General features: G+C 43.9%; 1 protein-coding gene across 1 annotated transcript; it reads left to right on the forward strand.

Moving 5' to 3' along the window:
• Window positions 1-227: 227 nt before the first annotated feature.
• LOC115643593 (putative bifunctional UDP-N-acetylglucosamine transferase and deubiquitinase ALG13) lies at window positions 228-23,640 on the forward strand (the record flags this gene model as incomplete). Its single annotated transcript, XM_030547605.1, has 15 exons — window positions 228-368; window positions 1,613-1,696; window positions 8,862-8,912; window positions 12,292-12,338; window positions 13,502-13,574; window positions 15,197-15,278; window positions 15,548-15,728; window positions 16,836-16,911; window positions 17,762-17,870; window positions 20,214-20,278; window positions 20,998-21,098; window positions 22,271-22,398; window positions 22,782-23,001; window positions 23,178-23,291; window positions 23,490-23,640. Coding segments are annotated over exons 1-15 (1,623 nt in total), but the record flags the coding sequence as incomplete, so codon positions are not given.
• Window positions 23,641-24,438: the final 798 nt, after the last annotated feature.

Below are 24,438 nucleotides of genomic sequence, written 5' to 3' on the forward strand. Positions count from 1 at the left end.
CCCCCAGCCCCGAGAGCCAGCTCTGCGGGCTTGTTAAACTCCCCCGGGCTTCGCGCACCGACTGACTCCAGGGCTCGCCGGCTGCAGCGTGGCTCCCGGGGAGCCATCTGCGCGCAGCGCCCCCCCCCCTTAGTGGCGCCTCCCCTCCGCGCCAGTCCCCGGGGGCCAGCGCAGCCGCCCCGGCCGAGGGCTCGCCGGGCACATCGCAGGAGTTCATCGCTGGCAAGATGCAGCCAGTCTGGAAGAAAGACTTCGGCCAGAAGTCCGAGGACGAGGTCATCATGGACGCGTATCTGTCCAGCCAGGGGCTGTACCGCAAGCTCACGGCCAGAGACGCCTCCTGCCTCTTTCGGGCCGTTTCCGAGCAGGTAGCAGGAGTTTTACCCCCAATGGGGGCCGCTTGTGGCCCTGCCCGGTTCCCCCCACACCCAGGTCCTAGCAGCCAGTTCAGAACTTCTCCTCTCCCTGCCCCCACGTTTCTGGTCCCCTCTCTCCTAAACAGGGCCCGCTCCGCTTGCAAGTCCAACCCCACTCTTTGGGGGGGAGGGGGGCTGGGGTTGGATGAGATAAGGCCCCATTTGGATTTTGGAGCAGAGGGGGAGCTGGGTTAGGCTGCAGCTGTGTAAAGCGACAAGCATGCCCATGGCACTTTGTAGGCTAACAGAAGTCTTGGAGCATAAGCGTGCATCTGGCCAAGCAGGTGTTCACCCACAAAAGCACCTGCTCCAGGACTTCTCTTAGTCCAGAAGATGCCACAGGCCTCTGTGTCACCTGGTATTTTTGGCTTTGAAGTATCCACCTTGGAGACATCTTCATCCTTCTCTCTATTCCCAAAGCTGGAGCTGCAGGAGTTGCATCAAAGTTTCCAGTTCTGGTCTCTCTCTCACAAAATGGGGGTTGGTTCTAGTTTTGCAAAGTGACTGTAGCTAGGGTCTAGTTTCCCTTTTCTCCCAGAGGTTGGGGTAAAGGGTCTTATTTGGACTAATACTCAACCAGTGGTTACCTAAATAACAGTAATTAATTTTCCTTTAGCAACTTCAAATTCTTCCCCTTACAAATGCATGGGCAAATAACAGAAGGCACAGATGTGCATCCAAAAAGGAGCATGCTATATATTGAGGTTCTATTTATGAGTAGCTTATAAAGGTTTTATTAAATGATTAATCACTTTCTATAGACTGTTAGTTGTGGTTGACCTATAGACCTATTGGACTATCACAGCAGTTTGCAAACTTCTGTACTGGTGACCCCTTTCACATAGCAAGGGCCCCCCCTACACATTAAAAACCACTTGTTTATATATTTAACACCATTATAAATGCTGGATGCAAGTTGCTTAGGCATTGGCTTCCACCTCAGGTGACAGGGCTCAGGCCTTCACCCCATTCAGTAGGGCTTCAGCTTCCTGCCCTGGGCCCCAGTGAATCTAACGCTAGCCCTGCTTGGCGGTCCCCCTGTAATCTGCTCACTGCCCAGCAGCAGGCCCTGGACCCCCAGTTGAGAGCCACTGATGTGAACTATATGGAAAAGGAGCCTTAGTGTAAAAGTACAATTTAAAATGAGCTGCAACCCTTTTGTTTCAGTGCCTTTTAACACCTTCTTTATTTTGTAGGTGTTTTATTCTCAGATTCATCACCAGGAAGTCAGGAAGGCTTGTGTTTCATTTATGAGGGAAAACCGAGAGAACTTTGAGGCTGTAAGTAGACTTGTGTTTATGAGATGCAATGTTTTGTGTGTAAACTTAGGAAATAATGGGGGTGTTTACACATCAACATTATTTACGTAGATCTGTGCACTGAAATCCTACATCGCACTGTACTGTGGTTTGTTCTTAGCGTCTACGTTTTGACCAGTCACGGGTTTAAGCTAGTACTAAGCGGGATGAGAAGTTGAGGGGAAAATGCTTGCTCTTTTGCCTCACTCTGTATACTGTCCATTAGCTTCTAGTCAACTTACATTTGTTTTTAAACCTTGGAAACATATGGCACAACATTTTTATTTGTAAAAGATAATATACAGTTACTCTAAACATCTGAGCTCTTGCTTTAAGGAACTGTGATTACAGACATTAATAAGCTGTCTTGTGAAACTGAACCTTCGTGTGTGTGTGTGACACTCTGTTCTGAAGTAAAACATGCATCTCTAAGAACAGTGGAATACTGCAGGGCTCTTAAAGCCCATAACACACCACGGTTAAATGTCACTGCACACTTTCATGGATGACTACTATTTTCTCTACTGTAACTGAAGTGGTAGAGGTCTGTGGTTTTCATTCAGAAGACCACAAATTCAACCCCTGCCAACAACTGCGGTGCCTTTATATACCTAGTTTGTTACAATACTACTGAATATTCAGAAATGTGCTTGTTGCTCTGATGGGTCAGTGGTTGTCAGCAACAGGTAAACTTACCAGTATAGACAGGTCTTGTGAATCCTTTGAAACAACTTGGTTCTGGAAGAGCATTCTGAATACTCTACTGGCTATCAGAACTCTAATTCATAAATGGCTTTCCCTGCCTCTAAAGGGAACAATTCTAAATGTTTTATCCACAAAATAGATGTTGAAAGCAATAAACTCGCTTCCTTAGTATTATATAACCGTGCAGTCTTTCCCATCAAGTGATATTAAAGTGCTTTGTACGCTGTGGACATGCGGCACTTAATGACAGGTTTCAGAGTAGCAGCCGTGTTAGTCTGTATCCGCAAAAAGAACAGGAGTACTCGTGGTACCTTAGAAACTAACACATTTATTTGAGCATAAGTTTTCGTGGGCTACAGCCCACTTCATCGAACGCATAGCCTGGAATGTACAGCAAGAAAATATTTATACATACAGAGAACATGAAAAGGTGGAAGTAGCCAGACCAACTGTAAGAGGCCAATCAATTGAGATGACCCCACTTAAATGCAGCTACCATTGGGGTGGAGGGAGACATCCAGCTGGTCTCAGAACATGCTGTATAATAGTGAGATAAGAGAATTTTTTGGTGACAGGCACTTGCACAAGTTCCTACTCACAGTTATTGCTGTGCTATTTTAACATCCATACAGAGGAGAAAAGATCTTCGTCTTGTCCAATAAAAGGAAAAGACAGTAAAACTATGTGGCATCTAGCGGATTGGCCTCAGGAGGAAGGGCTGGGGTGAGCAATTCTGTGTATTTGCACTTGTGTATTTTAGGCTAGCTACCTTCCCAACCTTAAGCTATCCCTTTGCAAGTAGAGGAGCAGATATAAAATTTGATAATAGCTAAAATAGTTACCCTAAAATTTAAAAACAAACATGCTTGAAAAGTCACTTCTGCAATGCACTGAATGGGAGCAGGTGGGGCAAATTGTTAAAATTAAACTATTTTCAGACCAAAGTATTAGTCCCAGATAACCAAATTGTACATTTAGTTGTGCATGGGATATCTGGACCTTCCAGACCTCATATTTGACACAAGACATTCCCATGTGCTTCTTTACTATGTTTGAGGAAACACTGCTATAATTCTGACTTGTGATTTTTTTTTTTCTGTTCGATCTAGTGCAGGGTTCGGCAACCTTTCAGAAATGCTGTGCCGAGTCTTCATTTAGTCACTCTAATTGAAGGTTTTGCGTCCCAGTCATACATTTTAATGTTTTTAGAAGGTCTCTTTCTCTAAGTCTATAATTTATAATGAAACTGTTTTATGTAAAGTAAACAAGGTTTTTAAAATATTTAAGTATCAGAGGGGTAGCCGTGTTAGTCTGGATCTGTAAAAGCAGCAAAGAGTCCTGTGGCACCTTATAGATTAACAGAGGTTTTGAGCTTTCGTAGGTGAATACCTACTTCGTCAGATGCATGTAGTGGAAATTTCCAGGGGCAGGTATATATATGCAAGCAAGCTAGAGATAATGAGGTTAGTTCAATCAGGGAGGATGAGGCCCTGTTCTAGCAGTTGAGGTGTGAAAACCAAGGGAGGAGAAACTGGGTTTGTAGTTGGCAAGCCATTCACAGTCTTTGTTTAATCCTGAGCTGATGGTGTCAAATTTGCAGATGAACTGAAGCTCAGCAGTTTCTCTTTGAAGTCAGGTCCTGAAGTTTTTTTGCTGCAGGATGGCCACCTTAAGGTCTGCTATAGTGTGGCCAGGGAGGTTGAAGTGTTCTCCAACAGGTTTTTGTATATTGCCATTCCTAATATCTGATTTGTGTCCGTTTATCCTGTTCCGTAGAGACTGTCCAGTTTGGCCGATGTACATAGCAGAGGGGCATTGGTGGCATATAGATTCACAGGCTCATAGACTCTAGGACTGGAAGAGACCTCGAGAGGTCATCGAGTCCAGTCCCCTGCCCTCATGGCAGGACCAAATACTGTCTAGACCATCCCTAATAGACATTTATCTAACCTACTCTTAAATATCTCCAGAGATGGAGATTCCACAACTTCCCTAGGCAATCTATTCCAGTGTTTAACTACCCTGACAGTTAGGAACTTTTTCCTAATGTCCAACCTAAATCTCCCTTGCTGCCGTTTAAGCCCATTGCTTCTTGTTCTATTATTGGAGGCTAAGGTGAATAAGTTTTCTCCCTCCTCCTGATGACACCCTTTTAGATACCTGAAAACTGCTATCATGTCCCCTCTCAGTCTTCTCTTTTCCAAACTAAACAAACCCAATTCTTTCAGCCTTCCTTCATAGGTCATGTTCTCAAGACCTTTAATCATTCTCGTTGCTCTTCTCTGGACCCTCTCCAATTTCTCCACATCTTTCTTGAAATGCGGTGCCCAGAACTGGACACAATACTCCAGTTGAGGCCTAACCAGCGCAGAGTAAAGCGGAAGAATGACTTCTTGTGTCTTGTTTACAACACACCTGTTAATGCATCCCAGAATCATGTTTGCTTTTTTTGCAACAGTATCACACTGTTCACTCATATTAAGCTTGTGGTCTACTATGACCCCTAGATCTCTTTCTGCCATACTCCTTCCTAGACAGTCTCTTCCCATTCTGTATGTGTGAAACTGATTGTTCCTTCCTAGGTGGAGCACTTTGCATTTATCTTTATTGAACTTCATCCTGTTTACCTCAGACCATTTCTCCAATTTGTCCAGATCATTTTGAATTTTGACCCTGTCCTCCAAAGCAGTTGCAATCCCTCCCAGTTTGGTATCGTCCGCAAACTTAATAAGCGTACTTTCTATGCCAACATCTAAATCGTTGATGAAGATATTGAACAGAACCGGTCCCAAAACAGACCCCTGCGGAACCCCACTTGTTATACCTTTCCAGCAGGATTGGGAGCCATTAACAACTACTCTCTGAGTACGGTTATCCAGCCAGTTATGCACCCACCTTATAGTAGCCCCATCTAAATTGTACTTTCCTAGTTTATCTATAAGAATATCATGCGAGATCGTATCAAATGCCTTACTAAAGTCTATGTATATCACATCCACCGCTTCTCCCTTATCCACAAGGCTCGTTATCCTATCAAAGAACGCTATCAGATTAGTTTGACACGATTTGTTCTTTACAAATCCATGCTGACTATTCCCTTACCACCTTCCAAGTGTTTTCAGATGATTTCTTTGATTACCTGCTCCATTATCTTCCCTGGCACAGAAGTTAAACTAACTGGTCTGTAGTTTCCTGGGCTGTTTTTATTTCCCTTTTGATAGATGGGCACTATATTTGCCCCCTTCCAGTCTTCTGGAATCTCCCCCGTCTCCCATGATTTCCCAAAGATAATAGCTAGAGGCTCAGATACCTCTTCTATTAACTCCTTGAGTATTCTGGGATACATTTCATCAGGCCCTGGTGACTTGCAGGCATCTAACTTTTCTAAGTGATTTTTTACTTGCTCTTTTTTTATTTTATCTTCTAAACCTACCCTCTTCCCGTAAGCATTCACTATACTAGACATTCCTTCAGACTTCTCAGTGAAGACCGAAACAAAGAAGTCATTAAGCATCTCTGCCATTTCCAAGTCTCCCATTACTGTTTCCCCCTCCTCATTGAGCAGTGGGCCTACCCTGTCCTTAGTCTTCCTCTTGCTTCTAATATATTGATAAAAAGTCTTCTTGTTTCCCTTTATTCCCATAGCTAGTTTGAGTTCATTCTGTGCCTTTGCTTTTCTAATCTTGCCTCTGCATTCCTGTGTTATTTGCCTATATTCGTCCTTTGTGATCTGACCTAGTTTCCATTTTTTATATGACGCCTTTTTATTTTGTAGGTCACGCAAGATCTCAAGGGTCAGCCAAGGTGGTCTTTTGCCACATTTTCTATCTTTCCTAACCATCGGAATAACTTGCTTTTGGGCCCTTAATAGTGTCCCTTTGAAAAACTGCCAACTTTCCTCAGTTGTTTTTCCCCTCAGTCTTAATTCCCATGGGACCTTACCTATTAGCTCTCTGAGCTTACCAAAATCTGCCTTCCTGAAATCCATTGTCTCTATTCTGCCGTACTCTCTTCTACCCTTCCTTAGGATTGCAAATTCTATGATTTCATGATCACTTTCACCCAAGCTTCCTTCTACTTTCAAATTCTCAACAAGTTCCTCCCTATTTGTTAAAATCAAGTCTAGAACAGCTTCTCCCCAGTAGATTTTTCAACTTTCTGAAATAAAAAGTTGTCTGCTATGCAGTCCAGGAACTTATTGGATAGTCTGTGCCCCGCGGTGTTATTTTCCCAACATATATCTGGATAGTTGAAGTCCCCCATCACCACCAAATCTTGGGCTTTGGATGATTTTGTTAGTTGTTTGAAAAAAAGCCTCATCCACCTCTTCCACCTCATTAGGTGGCCTGTAGTAGACTCCCAGCACGACATCACCCGTCTTTTTTACCCCTTTTAGCCTAACCCAGAGACTCTCCACACTTCCGTCTCCTATGTCCATCTCCACCTCAGTCCAAGTGTGTACATTTTTAATATATAAGGCAACACCTCCTCCCTTTTTCCCCTGTCTGTCCTTCCTGAGCAAACTATACCCATCCACACCAACATTCCAGTCGTGTGTATTATCCCACCAAGTTTCAGTAATGCCAATAATGTCATAGTTGTATTTGTTTATTAGCACTTCCAGTTCTTCCTGCTTATTACCCATACTTCTTGCATTTGTATATAGGCATCTAAGATACTGGTTTGATCTTGCCTCCCAGCTTTGCCCTGACCCTCCTTCCTCTCTGCCATTATAGCCCGTGCTCCCTCCTGTTTCCAACCCATCTCCCAGGTCTTGTTCCCCACTTACCTGTGGGCTTTTCACACCTGTCCCCGTCGAACCTTGTTTAAAGCCCTCCTTACTAGGTTAGCCAGTCTGTGGAGTCCTGTTGGTTTCTTTCTTGGGTTAGAGCAGATGCGGTTGTACCTCAGTGCTTGGCTGTAGACAAATAAAAGGAAGCACTGAGGTACAAACGCATCTGCTCTAACCCAAGAAAGAAACCAACAGGACTCCACTGGCCATCACATACAGTCCCCAGCTAAAACCCCTTAAACGCATCATCAGGGATCTACAACCCATCCTGGACAATGATCCCACACTTTCACAGGCCTTGGGTGGCAGGCCAGTCCTCGCCCACAGACAACCTGCCAACCTGAAACATATTCTCACCAGTAACTGCACACCGCACCATAGTAACTCTAGCTCAGGAACCAATCCATTCAACAAACTTTGATGCCAACTCTGCCCACATATCTACACCAGCGACACCATCACAGAACCTAACCAGATCAGCCACACCATCACCGGTTCATTCACCTGCACGTCCACCAATGTAATATACGCCATCATATGCCAGCAATGCCCCTCTGCTATGTACATCGGCCAAACTGGACAGTCTCTACGGAACAGGATAAATGGACACAAATCAGATATTAGGAATGGCAATATACAAAAACCTGTTGGAGAACACTTCAACCTCCCTGGCCACACTATAGCAGACCTTAAGGTGGCCATCCTGCAGCAAAAAAACTTCAGGACCTGACTTCAAAGAGAAACTGCTGAGCTTCAGTTCATCTGCAAATTTGACACCATCAGCTCAGGATTAAACAAAGACTGTGAATGGCTTGCCAACTACAAACCCAGTTTCTCCTCCCTTGGTTTTCACACCTCAACTGCTAGAACAGGGCCTCATCCTCCCTGATTGAACTAACCTCATTATCTCTAGCCTGCTTGCATATATATACCTGCCCCTGGAAATTTCCACTACATGCATCTGATGAAGTAGGTATTCACCTACGAAAGCTCAAAACGTCTGTTAGTCTATAAGGTGCCACAGAATTCTTTGCTGCTTTTAAAATATTTAAGACACATCATTTAAAATTAAATTAAAATGCAGAGCCCCCGGACCGGTGGTCAGGACCCAGGCAGTGTAAGTGCCACTGAAAATCAGCTTGCATGCCGCAGGCTGCCTGCCCCAATCTAGTGCATATAGATAAAACAGCTTTTCAGCAAGAAGTTACCTCCTTTACTAAGCACATACATACACAATTGTTCCTAAATGTGGGGGCAAGGGAGAAATCATTCATGATCAGAAAGCCTACTTACTTGCCTTATGAACCTGAAAGCTGTTGGGCTAAGACCACTGCCTATATGCTGACCAATATGGTCTCATTGTTTCTTTGTACTCCTTCCTCCTCCCATTGTCTAAGACAACAGATGAATATAGACTTGGATTGTAAGCTCCTTGGGCAGGACCCATCTGTTGTTTGTACGTTGCCCAGCACAATGGAGTCCTGAGCCATGACTTGGTTCCTAGGCACTATGTAATACAAATAAGAAAAATATTTTCAATTGTCTTCTAAACTCTTTAAATACAAAGTGCAAATTCTGACTCTTAATGTTTCCAGCAGATTGAATAATGATATGCATCTAATTAAATCAATTCTATCTTTTCTTCTTAAGTATGTGGAAGGATCATTTGAAGAATATCTGGAATGGCTGGGAGATCCAGAGGTAAGGCCAGATTCGTATTCCTGAGGCTGAGCCCAGAAAGCTCATGATGTTTGCTGGAATGTGGGTTTCAATGTTGTTTCTGTTGTACCTCAGTCTTGCTGTCAGATCCACGTGCAACTGAACAGAGCTGTCTTGATTTCAGTAGGACGCTGCGTGGGTGCAGTAGGACTCTAGATCTGATGGCAGGATCAGGGCCTTGGTTCCTGCTTGTGGGCAAAAGAGGGGCATTATCAAACCACAACAATGTAATTTCAGCTGAGGGAATCCAACTTTGGTCCTGTCAGCCTGGACCTATAAAAGGCTGTTACAAAATTGGGTGCAGAATTCATAGCAAATGTTTGACACATTTTGCATTTTTTCCCAGTTTTTTGGGGGGGAACCCTGCTTTCTTACTGTAGCAGGGTGGTCACCTGCTCCTGCCTTAAAAGGTTTGGAACAGCCCCGGGGGAGCCTAAGGCTGGGCTGATGGGGAGGCAGCCACAGCTGGGCTATGTCCCAATCAGACCGTAGCTGGCCTTGTAAAAGGCTGTGAGCCAGGCGCTCAGGCAGCCTCCCTGCAGACTGGGAGAGAACAGGGCCCGGCTGACGGTATGGAGGGTGGAGCTGGGAAAGGATCAGGTAGAGCTGGGGAGCTCAGGCCTGGTGACCTCCCAGGCTTCAGGCCTGATATCAAAGCCTAAAAAGGTACTGGGTGGCAGGGGAAGACAGCAGGCCCGAATCCCCTTGCCTAGGATGAGTGGCTTTTACACTGCAGTCTGCCCCAGAGAGTGGGGGCTTGGTGATGACTGGCAGTAGCCCAGACTAAGGCGAGATGGGGTTAGTGGGTTGGGGGTTCCCCAGGAAGGGGAGACCCAGAGGCAGAGTGTGGGGGGGTTACTACCAGGGGGCAGCAACCAGGGTAAAGGGGCACTGGGGTCTGGGAGGGACATGGAGGCCAGTGGCAGCAGGACACTGGCCTGAAGAGGGTGCCTTGGTGTGGAAAAGAGCTAATTCCCAATGACCAGCAGGAGGCGCCGCAGGGGTGACTTGCCGCACCCTTTATACTTACTGTTTCTTTGAAGATTTTTAACTAGTGAACATGAGCAGGATATAACAGTATCTAAAGCAAATTTAGCATGTTTATCAAAGAAATATTTAAAAATATATATGAGACTGCCTCAGGTCTAGCTAGTAGAGTTTAGCTGCAGCTTTGCACAGGATTATTGGGCCAAAACTTGAATACTTAATTGTCCCATGTCTGTGATCTTCTTTTCAGGAATCCTCACATTTTACAAATTTCCAGATGCAGAAAGAATCAGAATTTTATAAAAGATGGAACTTAATATTTTAGGGGTACATCATCACTTCACATTGATTCTCTCCTCCCACCCCTTGTTGGGTTTTCTTCAATGCCCACAAATATTTAAGGCAGCCTCTGAGGGGTTTTCCCCTTACCACTAACTTGTAAGGATTGAGGAGTAGACCCGTCTCCTTTTCACTATGAAACACTGTTATTGCAGAGGGAAGTATATTCAGATGTACTCCTTTGCATAGGCGTGTGAAGCACATTTCATTAGGGTGCACATCCAGGGAATTTTATTTTAAAGGCAAACATTTATTGAATACTCAGTCATAAGGATGTTGTTTTTATTCATCAAACAAACTAAAGAAAATAAAACTTAATTTAAAAAAAATTAACTACTAAACTTTACTTAAAATGAGACGCAAAATACCACATTTTTGCTGTAGTGATACCAGGCGTATACAAAGATGCAGTCAATTTTCATGATCTTTAACCAGATAATGAGCTAACCCAAAGTGACCAAAACAGATTAAGGTTTCTTCATCTTCTTGTCCTAGAGAATGAGACATCGCTCACCAGGTGTTATGAACGTAAATTCCTGAATCACATCATTGTAATTAACTGACACAGCCAATTCTTGTTCTATGTACAAAATCATGAGTTGGGGCGCTATTGGGACAGTGTACTTCTTAGTTTGTTTTTTACATGTGCTAGTTTCAAAAAGGCGCTTTCATGTGAACTGCTTGTCTGCTCCTTTTCTTCTCTTAACAACAAACTGATCCATATTTTAAAATTAAAAGGGAGTATCATACGATTGAGTTAAAACGTAAAGCCACGGGCTTGTTATGCTGTTTCAGTAGAGTACACGCGACAAAGATTACCAATATTATAGACACTGCACTGGGCACGCCTGACGCGGCCGCTGATATAGGTCAAAGAATTTTCTAGAATCGTAGTCGGAGGGGAAAGGAGGAGAGGACCATTGGTGATGCGGTGCCACAGTAGTGGGGACACATGCTGCAAGCGAACGGGAGCTTTCTATATAGAGTATCATGCGATTTAAATTAAAACGCAAAGCCATTTTTTTTGAGACATTAGGGTAGGCATGGGCAAACTTTATGGCCCGAGGGTTCCAAAATTATATGGAGGGCCAGGTAGGGAAGGCTGTGTCTCCCCAAACAGCCTGGCCCTACCCCCTATCTGACCCCCACCCACTTCCTGCCCCCAACTGCCCCCCTCAGAATCCCCGACCTGTCCTGCTCCTTGTCTGCTGACAGCCCCCCGAGGCCCCACCTCCCCCTTCTCCCTGTCCCCTAATTGCCCTGACCCCATCCACTCCCCAGCTGAGTCCTTACAGACCCCCAGGACTCCCACAATCCAACCACCCATTCCCCATCCCCTGAACACACCCCTCCCCTGGCTGAACCTCTGCCCCATCCAACGCCCCCTTGCTCCCTGTCCCCTGACTGTCCCCGGGACTCCCTGCCCCTTATCCAACCCCCTGGCCCAGGCCCCTTTACCATGCCACTTACCCCCACCTCCTCCCTCTCCTGGAGCCTCAGCGAGCCGTGTCCAGGAGCTCCTGCCACTCGGCCCAACAGAGCTCGCAGCCCCACCCCCTGACCACACGGCTCCGTGCAGCAGGAGCTCACGTCCCGCCGGAGCCACGCTGCTGCCGTGCTGTCCAGGGCTGCTCCTGGACACAAAGTGCTTAGGCGCCGGAGGATGAGGGGGAAGCCTTCCTGGGCAGGAGCTCAGGCAGGCCAGGCAGGACGAGCTTGCCCACCCCTGCATTAGGGTGTGCTTGGGCACACCCCATACGCATGCCTATGCTCCTTTGTAGAGCTTGGTTTGAGTCTTTTCGAGCTTTGACGACAGGGGCTTAGAAGTTTACACCGTAGTTAGAGCTGGTCAGGAAATGCTTTTTAAAAAAATCATGAAAAATGTTGACTAGCTGAATGAATGGTATATAGAGAACCAGTATAGCGTTCCAGGGACTGCAGGGCAGGCTCGGTGGTCAGCTCCACTCCATGTTTGATGAAGAACAGTTCTTTTCGTACCTTCTAACATGATCTTAAAATATTTGTGTACACATAGGGAAGGGCTGGCCAGCTGGAAATAAGTGCTCTATCACTGATGTATAAGTAAGTCTCTTCCTTTTTTTATTTTAGATTAAAATTAATTTTGTAATGGGCTTTGGATGTTTAAGGGTACTAGCTGTGGGGCCCAGAATCTCTTGATTAATAGATTTTTAAGGCTAGGAGGGACCATTGTGATCATCTAGCTTTGAGGCCAGACTGCCGGTCAATATTTATTACATGAATGGGCGGCTGCAGACCAATTCCAGGTAAAGAGGATCCCGCATCCTGAAATGTACTGAATTGGCATCCTAGGTAAGTCTCCCAAGAGGACAAAGACCTGGTGGCCATGGAGATTGAGCTAACCCTGACTACTGGAGGTTTCATTGCTGCAATACTGGCTCTGTGAATTATCAGAGGGCTTTGGTCTCTAGTGATATCTATTTGGCATTTTTCTTAACTATTAAACTCTTTAAAAAAAAGTCTATGGTGAGAGACTTATTGATAGGAAGTATGTGAAATGATGTGGAGTTGTGTGCGTTGGAAACATCTAATGCTGGCTATAGAAGTTAACTGCCAACACAAACGTAAAACTCTGTGCTCACTATATGAGGTGGCCTTGAAAATTCAGGAACTGAGAAGTGCTGCTCGGTGTACATGCCTGGAAATGCATTTAAAATAAATTATCATTTCAACTGGCATTTGTGTCTGCTGCAGGCACTGTCTGTCTTGCTAAAAAAAAAAAATACTGCCACTTCTGAACAAACAGTTTAGGAGCCTCCTGGCAGAGATGCTAAAACACTTTGTATGCTGTTCCAGTCCAAAACAGACAATTGGATTTCTACAAGGTTCTAATGACATCCTGTACTGAGGTTTTAACCTGTTTGGGAACTACTTTGTTAAGGATTAATTGCCTCACTATTAGAGCAATCAGTCTTTAGATCAGAAATACCTGAACTAATAATAAAAAGATGCGTCTTATCTGAAACCAAACCTTGTAGGTTTTACCAAATATTTCTTCTTTCAAGTAGATGGTTCCTATTTGTGAATTTAGTTATTGCTTAAATTTAATGTCGGCATTCACTTGTTAGGAAAAATATTCTGCTCCCATTCTCTCTATTAACCAACAGTGGATTCTCTAAACTATTCCTTCCAATGTCTTCATAACAAACACTTGCATTAAACACCTGCTCTCTCTCAATTCTCTTGATTTTCCTCTTCTTGCCTAGACGAGACTTTATTCTATACCAGGAACCTGGACAGCCGCCCACCTGTCCTACAAACAATGGCTTTGAAGACAAGGTAAGGAAATGGGAGCCAATTTTCTATCCCCCCACTCCTAGATGGCTCTAATTTCACCCCGTTCGAATGAGCTTATCACTTCCATTTTGCTCTTTTAACTCCCGTGAAGTCTCTACACGTTTTGCCCACTTAAAAAAGAAAACCAAAGCTAACTTCAGCAGGGCTGATGCTTTCACAGCTGAACACTCTCATTGAACAGTCGGTAACCATTTGCTAGACTAACTCCTGCAGCCAACAGGAACTTATGATATTACAGCCCAGGAATCTTCCCATTTGATCAACTGTGACTTTTCGGTGGTGATGGTGCCTGAGTAAGAACATAAAAATGGCCGTACCGTGTCAGACCAAAGGTCCATCTAGCCCAGTATCTGTCTACTGACAGTGTCCAATGCCAGGTGCCCCAGAGGGAGTGAACCTAACAGGCAATGATCAAGTGATCTCCTTCCTGCCATCCATCTCCATCCTCTGACAAACAGAAGCTAGGGACACCATTCCTTACTCCTCCTGGCTAATAGCCGTTTATGGATTTAACCACCATGAGTTTATCCAGTTCTCTTTTAAACGCTGTTATGATCCTAGCCTTCACAACCTCCTCAGGTAAGGAGTTCCACAAGTTGACTGAGCGCTGCGTGAAGAAGAACTTCCTTTTATTTGTTTTAAACCTGCTACCTATTAATTTCATTTGGTGGCCCCTAGTTCTTGTATTATGGGAACAAGTAAATAACTTTTCCTTATTCACTTTCTCCACATCACTCATGATTTTATATACCTCTATCCTATCCCCCCCTTAATCTCCTCTTTTCCAATACAGTTCCCTGTGACTATTTTTTATAATCTCACTAGTTAGAATGAGACACTTGGATTGAGTTGCTAATGAGAAAAGTGAAGATGTCAAGAGTAAACAAATATATGGGTGAAGAAAGGGCACTCTTCTCCCTCCCCCAAAAGTGAGCAGAGGAGATTTTTGGGGTGTATTCGTTTTTCCTTCCTGGATAGAAATTAATTAGCTTGATTTTTTTTGTGGGTTTTGCATTATGAAAAGCAGTAAATAGTCTAAACCCACTTGAGGTTTTGACCCAATACAGGGTGTAGGGAAAGTTCTGTGTTTAGCTTTTCCTCTAGTTTGATACTCGTGGGCCAATAAGTTTTTGCAGTTTGCGGATTTGAGATGCAAGAGTGATTGGCATTTAGCATCTAGACCATTAGTTGGTCATAAGGTAGCTGACTCTCACTAGAGTCTCTCATATTTGACCTTTAACAGTTCATGAGATGACTAAAGAGTGTCCATGGGGGTAATAGGCAAACTTATTTGTACACCTGCTACAGTCTCTTCTATGAAAGCAGCAAAGAATCCTGTGGCACCTTATAGACTAACAGACGTTTTGGAGCATGAGCTTTCGTGGGTGAATACCCACTTTCCTCACCCACGAAAGCTCATGCTCCAAAACGTCTGTTAGTCTATAAGGTGCCACAGGATTCTTTGCTGCTTTTACAGATCCAGACTAACACGGCTACCCCTCTGATAATCTCTTCTGTAGGGATCAACTCTGTTTCTAACACTCTTAGAACATGTTTTGTTTTCTTTGATTTCTTCCTCAAAGCTTTTTGTCTGTTTTTTCAAGATCTTGCTGTGTTGTTCCAGTGACTCCCATTACGACTCTGTGTGTACAGAACAATTTCATGCCGATGCTGCTGTTTGTCAGGGTAAATTAACTCTCTTACTCTTTCCATTACAAATAGTGTATTTGAAGTACTTCCTAACATTGTTCTCTTTCTTGGGAGGAGAGGGGTACTGAAGGGAGAAGAAAGTGGAAAGCTCATTAACCATTTTGAATGGCGTTTAGTGTAATTGGTATGTTGTGGAAGTCCAAAGTGAGCACATCTGCTACTCTAAGGTCACCTATCAGACTCCAAGTGTTCTTTGTCTGGCACCGAGTCAAAACTGTTGGGTTCTATGTGCTTTGTTTTCCCAGCTGTCTTGTATGAGATCCTGTACAAAGATGTGCTTGGTGTGGAGGAGAAGGAATTGAAAACTGCAGTTGACTGGTTTCGACGTGAGGAGAAAAAGAAGAGAAACAGGGCCTCTGTTGGAAGTAAGGATGCAAACTCTGATAGCCTTCCCAAGGAAGGGTCCAACACTTCATCAGAAAGGAGGTACTAGTTTAGAAACAAAATATCCTGTGAATGGTAACTAATCACTTAAAGGTGGTTTTGTTTTTTTAGGGGGGGGGGGAGACTAGCCTACCAGTTGTGTTCTGAGCTGCCACATGGAACATCTGCCTTCATTCTCCAATGTCCTGGTACCGAGCCAGAGTCTGAGCATATTGTGGAAAAAGCAGCGTGCTTTCCCTGGGACTGGGAAGTGACGTGTGGTTGAGCAGCAACCGCTCCCACTGGCTAAAGTCAACTGGCACTTTCTTACTGAACAAATCACGAGTAAGCAGAAGATTGGCTTCCTTTAGCGAGAAACTATTATGCTACTTTAATTCTTAATAGTATGGCAGCAGCAAGACTACTAATACTATGAGAAAGTGAGCTGGATTCTATTCTGGTTTGTACGTCGCTAACAAAACTAGGCCCTAAGTTTAGTACCAAACCTTGCCCTCATTTGCAGTTCTACTGTGGAGGCCGTTTATTTCTGATGGGGTAGGAACCAGTGGGATTGTACAGATGAGAGGACAACATTGGACCTTGTTAATAGTGATGAAGTGCAAGCCGGAAATAACTCAATTTAAGTTGCTGGCTCTGGCAGTTCTTAAACACTTTGTCACGTAGACACCCTTGTTAAGGAGTCCTTCAGATTTAAAAAAAATAATGGCGGCGGACTCCATAATGCCCATGAGTGAAACAACTGAAGGAGTGTTTAAGTTTGCAGAATGGAACTGAGCTGACCTTTCCTTAAACATAAAACAGTGTTAGCTGCTATTGCATGGAAGACCTGAATTGAAGGGGTTGGAGTGGGGGGAAGAGCATTTTATTTATAATCCGAAAAAGGGTTAGTGTATTTGAGTGTTGCAGGTGCACAACTTCATATTTGTACTACATTAGAATAGTGTTTGGTTCTGGCTTGCATCTTATCACTTGATGGCACAATAATTCTTCTGTAAGGTCATTCAGCCACTTTGATCTTGTTGATTTCAGTGCTGGCCAGAAATCTTGCATTGTATTTTGTAATCCTATTTTTAAATTGCTTAGAGAGGAAGACGGGGAAGGCAACAATACTGACAATTCACCTGAAGATAAACTCAGACAAGGCACTAGAGAGGAAGATGGGGAAGGCAACAATACTGACAATTCGCCTGAAGATAAACTCAGACAAGGCACTGAAGAGGCAAAGGTTTGGCAATTAAGGGAGAATCCTTCAATTCTTTGTCATTAGTGTTCATGATATTGTGATTAAGGTTGAATCAGCCCTTCCTATTCTAAATGCTGCTGTTGAGGAAATAAAACAGGTGTAAATCCCCAGGCTTACATGTGCGTGTTCCGTTTTTAGCCCTGGTATTCTTTATCTCGTCTTCGAAATTAATTGTTGAGCCTCTCAGCAATAAGCTTTTTATGAGATAATACTCTCTTGTTCTCTAGCTAGCTTAAAAAAACTAAGTAGTTTTAAAAACAAAATTTGACAAACAATCCCTCATCTGGACTCTTACTTAGAAACCATCTAGTTTATTATATTTAATCTAATTTTGTTTTAGGCACATGAGCAGTGCTGCTGTTCCATTTTACCAGGCCTGGCTCAAAACACTGCTCTAGCTAACATTCAAGGAGTGTGTGTGTGTGTGTGTGTGTGTGTGTGTGTAAGTGTAATTGTTTTGAAGTTGTGTGGTCAGCTGCTTCGGAACGTCAGCCCCTAGTTAGTTTCCTTCCCTATTTTTACCTCCTCACTAAAAACTTTCTATCCTGAAATCAAACAACCACGGACTCTACACTGAGCTAAATAAAAATCATGTTGAAGTTATGGCTTCTGAGGCTCATGGACAAAGCAAATAATACCTAAAGACTTGTTCATATTCTTCTTTGCTTCTCTACTTGAAGCAAACTAATTGCCTGTCCTAGTGGAACTGAAAGAGGCAGGGAAGACAAAGTGTATATGCTTGTTTAAAATAATTAGACCCTCTGCAAGGAAAGGAAAGGGTTGTGAATATATGGCACGCTTTTAATTGTTGTCCATTTTAACTCTGTTTTAGCAGCCAGAAAACCCACGAAGGATGCATTTTGCGCATAGAGTGATAAAAGCCCTGGACCCTCGGATCTATCGAAATGTAGAGTTTGAAGTTTGGTTGGACAGCAGAAGAGGTACCCAAAAAGCCATGTTGTATATGCTGTAAATTCCTGGCTAAAAGTAAAAGTTATTGAGGCCCAATGAGGTTATTTTATTGACTGATTTACAAGTATTTTGGACCTGCACAGGGGCTTGAGCAGATAGCCATGTACCTGAAACGTAAAGGGCACTGTCTAACCCAGCAAACATATCTGTGGAGCGTACATCCTGTTACCAGCCAGACACTTCTTATTTTCATCTCTAAGCAACCATTAGAGTACTTCTGGTCTTCTGTGATGTCCATCATGCTCCTGAAATCTGATCTGTTGAGAAAAACATACTGGTTCTGGACTAGAATATAGGGGGATTCAGGAAAGCTAAGTGCAATAGCAGAGTATCATCTTGTAAGACTATTTTCAGATAGTGTTCAGATGTAAAATGGGGGGGGTATGTTTTTACTTTATGGTAGCAGTGTCTGCAAAAGGCTCGTGTTCCATAAACGTGTTTGGGTTCAGAGTAACTGTAAAGGAGCAGGGTTGGTTAGTGTGCACTCTGAACTGTCAAATGAGGCAAGTGGTCCCTTCCTCTCCAGCTCTCCAGGGGCTTGAGCACTAGGGAAATGTTACCCTCTCTCCCCACATCTCATCTTACACGCCAAAGAATCCCAAATCGTGAACGCAGCATTAGGTTCACTTCGCTCATCACGGAAATTCAGTCCATTCCTTTCTGGGACTAAACAGAGCAGCCAGTTCCCAGTGTGCAACAGCGCTATACAGACACTTGGGAGTGATAAAGGAAGAATAACTTTTCAGAATTTCCCTGTCAGGGAGGTTTAAGTAGATTACAATTGTCCAGTTACATCCCATCCCGCCTTACAAAATGATCACAACTGGTCAGCATTTGGTGTTTTCCTCTCTTCTGTTAGCCAGGCTGGGCTTTCGAATCCCAGTACAGCTACACTGCCTGCTGCTTTTGGTGAGGTGCGGAGTAGATACACTGCACACATCTCTAGCATGGGTATTCGTAGCAGTGTAGACAGTGAGGCTCTGCTTAGGCAAGTCGAGTGAAGACCTGCCTGAACCCAATGTGTGTGTACTTGCACAAGCAGTGGTTCTCCTGTCTCTCTGTTCATTGCAGGGAAAAGCTCCAGCAGTTGGGAAAGGCTCCAGGAGCCAGCCGACCAGAGCCTTTTCTCATAGCAGGGAAAGGCTCTGGGAGGAGGGCGGTAGTGGAGACAGACCTTGGCAGTTCCCTCCTGCCAGAGCTTTTCACTGACGCATGTAGCTACATGCCAGCGTAAACAGGGAATAATCTTACTATGCTGTAACTGACCTCTGGAAGCTTCTCATAATGCTTTTTTAAGTAAAGATTACGCTCTTCTTTTTGTTGTGATGCCTCTGTTTGTTTCGTTGTGAACTCCGGGCTCCTGAAGCTGCTTATCAAAAAAACAAACACAGCTCCTGTTTGCCGTGAATGAGCTCCCTTTGGAACGCCCACAGCTAGTGTTTGCTTGAAGAGAGGGGGCTTGAGGAGAGAAGCAGCGCGATGTGCGGGAGGGAGGTAGGGAAGGAGGGGTCCTTTTCGGGGAGGCTGCTTATCTGGTGCTTTCAGTGAGCGAGAGAGGGTCGGAGAGGGGCTTGTAACTTGCAAGGCAGCTGCTGACAGAGTGTCGGCTCCAGAAATCCACTCTCTCTCTCTCTCCCCACGCTCCCTGTCACACTCGACCGCACCCCCTTTTGAAAAGCACGTTGCAGCCACTTGAATGCTGGGATAGCTGCCCATAATGCACCGCTCCCAATGCCGCTGCAGATGCTGCAAATGTGGCCACAACAGCGCACTGGCAGGTGTCAGCGTGGACAGACTGCAGCTCTTTCCCTACACAGCTGTACGAAGACTTGTTTAACTGCCAGCACTGTACAGCTGCAAATATAGCCACACCCTCAGAAGAAAGGGACGTTCTCTGTTTCTGGCCCAACATTTCTATATAGCATTGCTGCACACTGGTCCCAGAAAAGACTGAATTTCAGTGATGAGCAAAGTGATCCTGTTGTTGAATATGTATTTTGTAAAGTGCTTTTGGATTCTTTGTGCCTCCCAGATTGTCTTGCATGCCAATCTTCCTCCAGAGCCTGACTGCCGGCAGTCACATGGAAGTTGTCATTATGCTTTGTGGCATCCCAGGTTGTGGGGAGAGTGCAACATTTCCCTCGTGCTCAAGCCGTGGAAGGGACTACTTGGTAGTTCAGAGTGCTCACACAATGATGTCCAGGAAAATACAGGAGATAATTTACTCGTTTCAGCCTATAATACTTGAGTGCAATTCTGGGTAATGGGTAAAAAATGAACCTAGCTTAAACTTTCACTTTGATCTCTTGTAGAACTTAGAAAAACTGGTTACTTCATGTTGGCTGGGAGAAAGTACTGTGTAGGAGACAGATGTCAGGTTAGTACTTGAAGCAGATTCAGTAATGATGAATGATTAAAGTTGCTTTAAATAAAGTATATTAAGTCATAAAACTATCTGAACTCATAGGGTCTTAAGAGATTTCTTCTCTCATTATAACTATTAAATATGATGGGGTCATCAGAATGATTTTTTTTAATTAACTTTCTGTAAATTCAAAACTAGCACAAGATAGCACATGGGAAAGGCTGTTTGGAAGCTGACCAGGAACCAGTGCTATAAATCCTGAAAGTAGAAGAGTTTAAGACTGAACTCTTGAAATGCACAGATGCCACAGTGACTGGCACTGTATATGAACCTCAGCAGAATGGAGATGAAAGATGGACAATAAGGGTTTTTTGTTTTATGTGTGTGCAGTGGGTCCTGTTTAGTTTAGTTGTTGAATCGTACAAGGCAGTTTTGGTTCTGACCTGTCTCCTCCCTGCCTTTGTTCCATCCATGAGATCATCTCTTCTTCTTTTTCTTGTTGTTTGTATCTGTTCCTGCAGTCTCTCTCCCTCTGCTGCCCACTCTTCTACTGTCTCTGTCGGGTAGGGCGGGCAGTGCTGGACTGAGGTTTTCCAAGACTCTGAAGCTAGCTCAGTGGTATGTGAGCAGCGTGAAAACAGCTCCTATGTTACCAACCATTGGGGGGAACCAGAGCACCATTAATGGGTCGCCATTTGGGATTACCTACTCCCCCTTTATTTCCTCCTCAGGTATGTCTGGAGCCTGGGGGTGAGTACTACAATGCTCGTATCCGGGAAGTTGAACCTAATGACAACATGGTGGCCGTGTTCATTGAAGAGCTGGCAGAAAGGTAAGTAATCTGGAGACAGCCTTAAAGCTGTGTCTCTTATTTGCTGAAATCCTCCTTTTTGGTGACTCTGCGCATACACACCTCTCTCCCAACAGGTGTTTAAATTGTGGCTGTTGGAATGTTTTGAAACTCTGGGTTCAGTTTCTCTTCAAAATATAAGATAAAAACCAGACCTCGTTCCTTACCAGTTGAACAGCATGGCAGTAGCTACCATTCCACTGGTAGCAGATGGCAGGGGTAATACCTCTTGGGTTTTCACTGAAAACATTCCAGGTATAATCTAACTACCATGCAGAAGAGTCTCCTGCTTCTTGGGCTGAGTTCATGGTGAACAATGAGTCTATACAACTGGCTTCTAGAACTTCTTAGGAGTGGGACTTACATCACAGCTAAATAACGGGTTCTGACAACTCTCATTCAAATTCTCTCCTTGCCCCTCCCCCTTCATTTGGGGAGTTTTGTAAATGCCATACAATAAATGTCATACCTCTAGCAAAAATGCCACGTGTTGGGACATCCCAAAATTACCTCTGATGATCTGTCTGGATTGTAAGATTAAAAAGCACAACTCTGGTGCTATGTGCACGTTATAAGTGACGGGTATTGCAGCGAGCCCTTGAGTGAAAGAGTGTGCAGGAGTTAAAGACTGGATTAAAGATAAATTAATAACAATCCTGAGAATAGCTAGCTAGTCTCTGAAAGCCAAGACAATGCTGGGATCTAAATTTTAAAAAGTGTATGGGGGGAACTGACTAGTGTACACATTATACATTACTGTGTATGTTACTAGTGCTGTTCTGGGGATGATTCTGCCTCTGACACTGGATCTGTCTCTAAAGAATGGCGTTGGCATAGATGCAAGTTACATGTCTATAGCAGGGGAGACTTTTGTTTTGCCCTCATCTAGTTCTGAGAAATCTCAAGTAGGGTTACTATACACATGGGTTGGAAGGCTAAAAATGCTGTATTTAAACTGTCCCCTGGCTTTGGCTAACACAGATGTACATAGTTTAGAAATGTATGTCTTTGTTTTCATGAGCTTCTTAAATCAAGAAAAGTCTGTTTAGTAATAGCTGCTCACACTTGATGGCAGAATTTTTTGTCTGACGTGTCACTGATCTGCATTAGCATGCATTCCTTGGGCACTACTTACACTAGTATTTTTCATGTAGGTATATTGTTCCATTGGCAAACTTTAAACCAGTGACACAAGTGACTCCTGACCCTGCCTGCAACAGGGTTCCCAGTCAAAGAGGAGGAAACAATGAGAAAATGACTTGTTCCCCATCGGAATCACAAAGTAAGGTCTTGAGGGCGGGGTTTTAATGATGAGAGTACTGGCTTGGCTTTGCCAAAATTGGGAGGCCACTCTGTTTGTACGAGGCTTATTAAACATTCTGCTCATCTACCTCTAAAGGCTTAAATTAGTATTTTAATAAGATCACACATTTGATTGCATTTTTCTGGGTGGGTGACACCCCCGTACTCCATATGCAAATATTAACTTACAGAATTTCTCATAAGAAATTGTCTAGCACTACTTTATAATCTGAATGTACCTCTGGAGTTTGTTTCTCCGTTTAAGGCAGTCACGTAGATCCGTACAGATGTTTAACTGATCTAACTTCTCTTTTCCATTTGCACCCTCATTATTTTTTTTCCTGTGCTGCTTTGAAATTGCAGGAATGAATAGGAAATCATGGAAGAGACTATTAAAGAAAGTCCGTGGGAAAGAAGCTAACATGACAATGACTAATAATAGGAGTCAGACAGTTCTTCCACCCTTGCACAATGTTCCTTCAGGTCACCCTTCTCCATCTAATTACTCTCAAACTTCTGGGAATACAGCATACTATATAAACTACCATCCTCCGATGCATGGCAGGGGATATAGCATGCCCAGGTATGAAGGCTTGGAATACAAACAAAGACCGGTATTCATTCCCTGTTCTGTATCCCACAGGTTTAGCCCTAGCTAATCTTCAGATATTTAATAGATGATTCTACTGGTGAGTTTCATCTGAGAGAATCTGTAGGCCCTTCTTGGTAGCTGGATTTTTTTTATCCCTTTAAACTTAGAGGATCTGCTCGATTTACAAACAGGCACAACATGGTTGGCCCTCAGGTACCATTGTACCCTGACCCAGGGAAGAGGTGTTATCAGAGCTATGGCAATTTCTTCTGTGTGTCCCAGTAAGTGATTATACATTTCTTTACAAAACACTGTACTATAAATAAGGGGAAAATAAGCTTTTTAAATGGCATGATACTAAACAATGTGTAAATAGCACTTCCGCAAACTTATGTAAGGGCATTTTCAAAAGAAGTATAATTAAGCATATTTCCATTAAGTTTTAACTCCCGTGTGTGTGTCTTGATTTTTCTCTGAAGTTTATATAGCCATAGTCACCAGCAGTTGCAGTATCTCCATCAGGCATATCCACATGTACCACAGACTGGGGAGGAGCCTCAGGCTTTGGAAGAAACCATAACTTCAAATGAAACTGAAGGAGGAGATGAGGCCGCTTTTCCTGCTGTCCCAGTAAGTCATGAGCTAGAAGTTCATGTAGAAATGTTTGCGAAAAGGAAAAGCTAGTACAAGTGTGCAATGTTGGGGTGGGTTGTTAACATACCGCTCATATTTCTTGCAATAGGCTTTTCAGACTTGCATGTGCAGCTTTGAAAGATGCGAAAGGGAGCTCTCCTCTTGTTTGCCATGCTCTAGTTAGTCTCTTAGTTAAATAACTATGAAAGCTTTAAAAGCAGCAAAGAATCCTGTGGCACCTTATAGACTAACAGACGTTTTGGAACATGAGCTTTCGTGGGTGAATACCCACTTCGTCATGCATGTAGTGGAAATTTCCAGGGGCAGGTATATATATGCAAGCAGGCTAGAGATAATGAGGTTAGTTCAATCAGGGAGGATGAGGCCCTGTTCTAGCAGTTGAGGTGTGAAAACCAAGGGAGGAGAAACTGGGTTTGTAGTTGGCAAGCCATTCACAGTCTTTGTTTAATCCTGAGCTGATGGTGTCAAATTTGCAGATGAACTGAAGCTCAGCAGTTTCTCTTTGAAGTCTGGTCTTGAAGTTTTTTTGCTGCAGGATGGCCACCTTAAGGTTTGCTATAGTGTGGCCAGGGAGGTTGAAGTGTTCTCCTACAGGTTTTTGTATATTGCCATTCCTAATATCTGATTTGTGTCCATTTATCCTTTTCCGTAGAGACTGTCCAGTTTGGCCGATGTACAGAGCAGAGGGGCATTGCTGGCATATGATGGCGTATATTACATTGGTGGACTTGCAAGTGAATGAACCAGTGATGGTGTGGCTGATCTGGTTAGGTC

The sequence above is a fragment of the Gopherus evgoodei genome, unplaced genomic scaffold, assembly GCF_007399415.2.
Source record: "Gopherus evgoodei ecotype Sinaloan lineage unplaced genomic scaffold, rGopEvg1_v1.p scaffold_63_arrow_ctg1, whole genome shotgun sequence".
Taxonomy (NCBI): domain Eukaryota; kingdom Metazoa; phylum Chordata; order Testudines; family Testudinidae; genus Gopherus; species Gopherus evgoodei.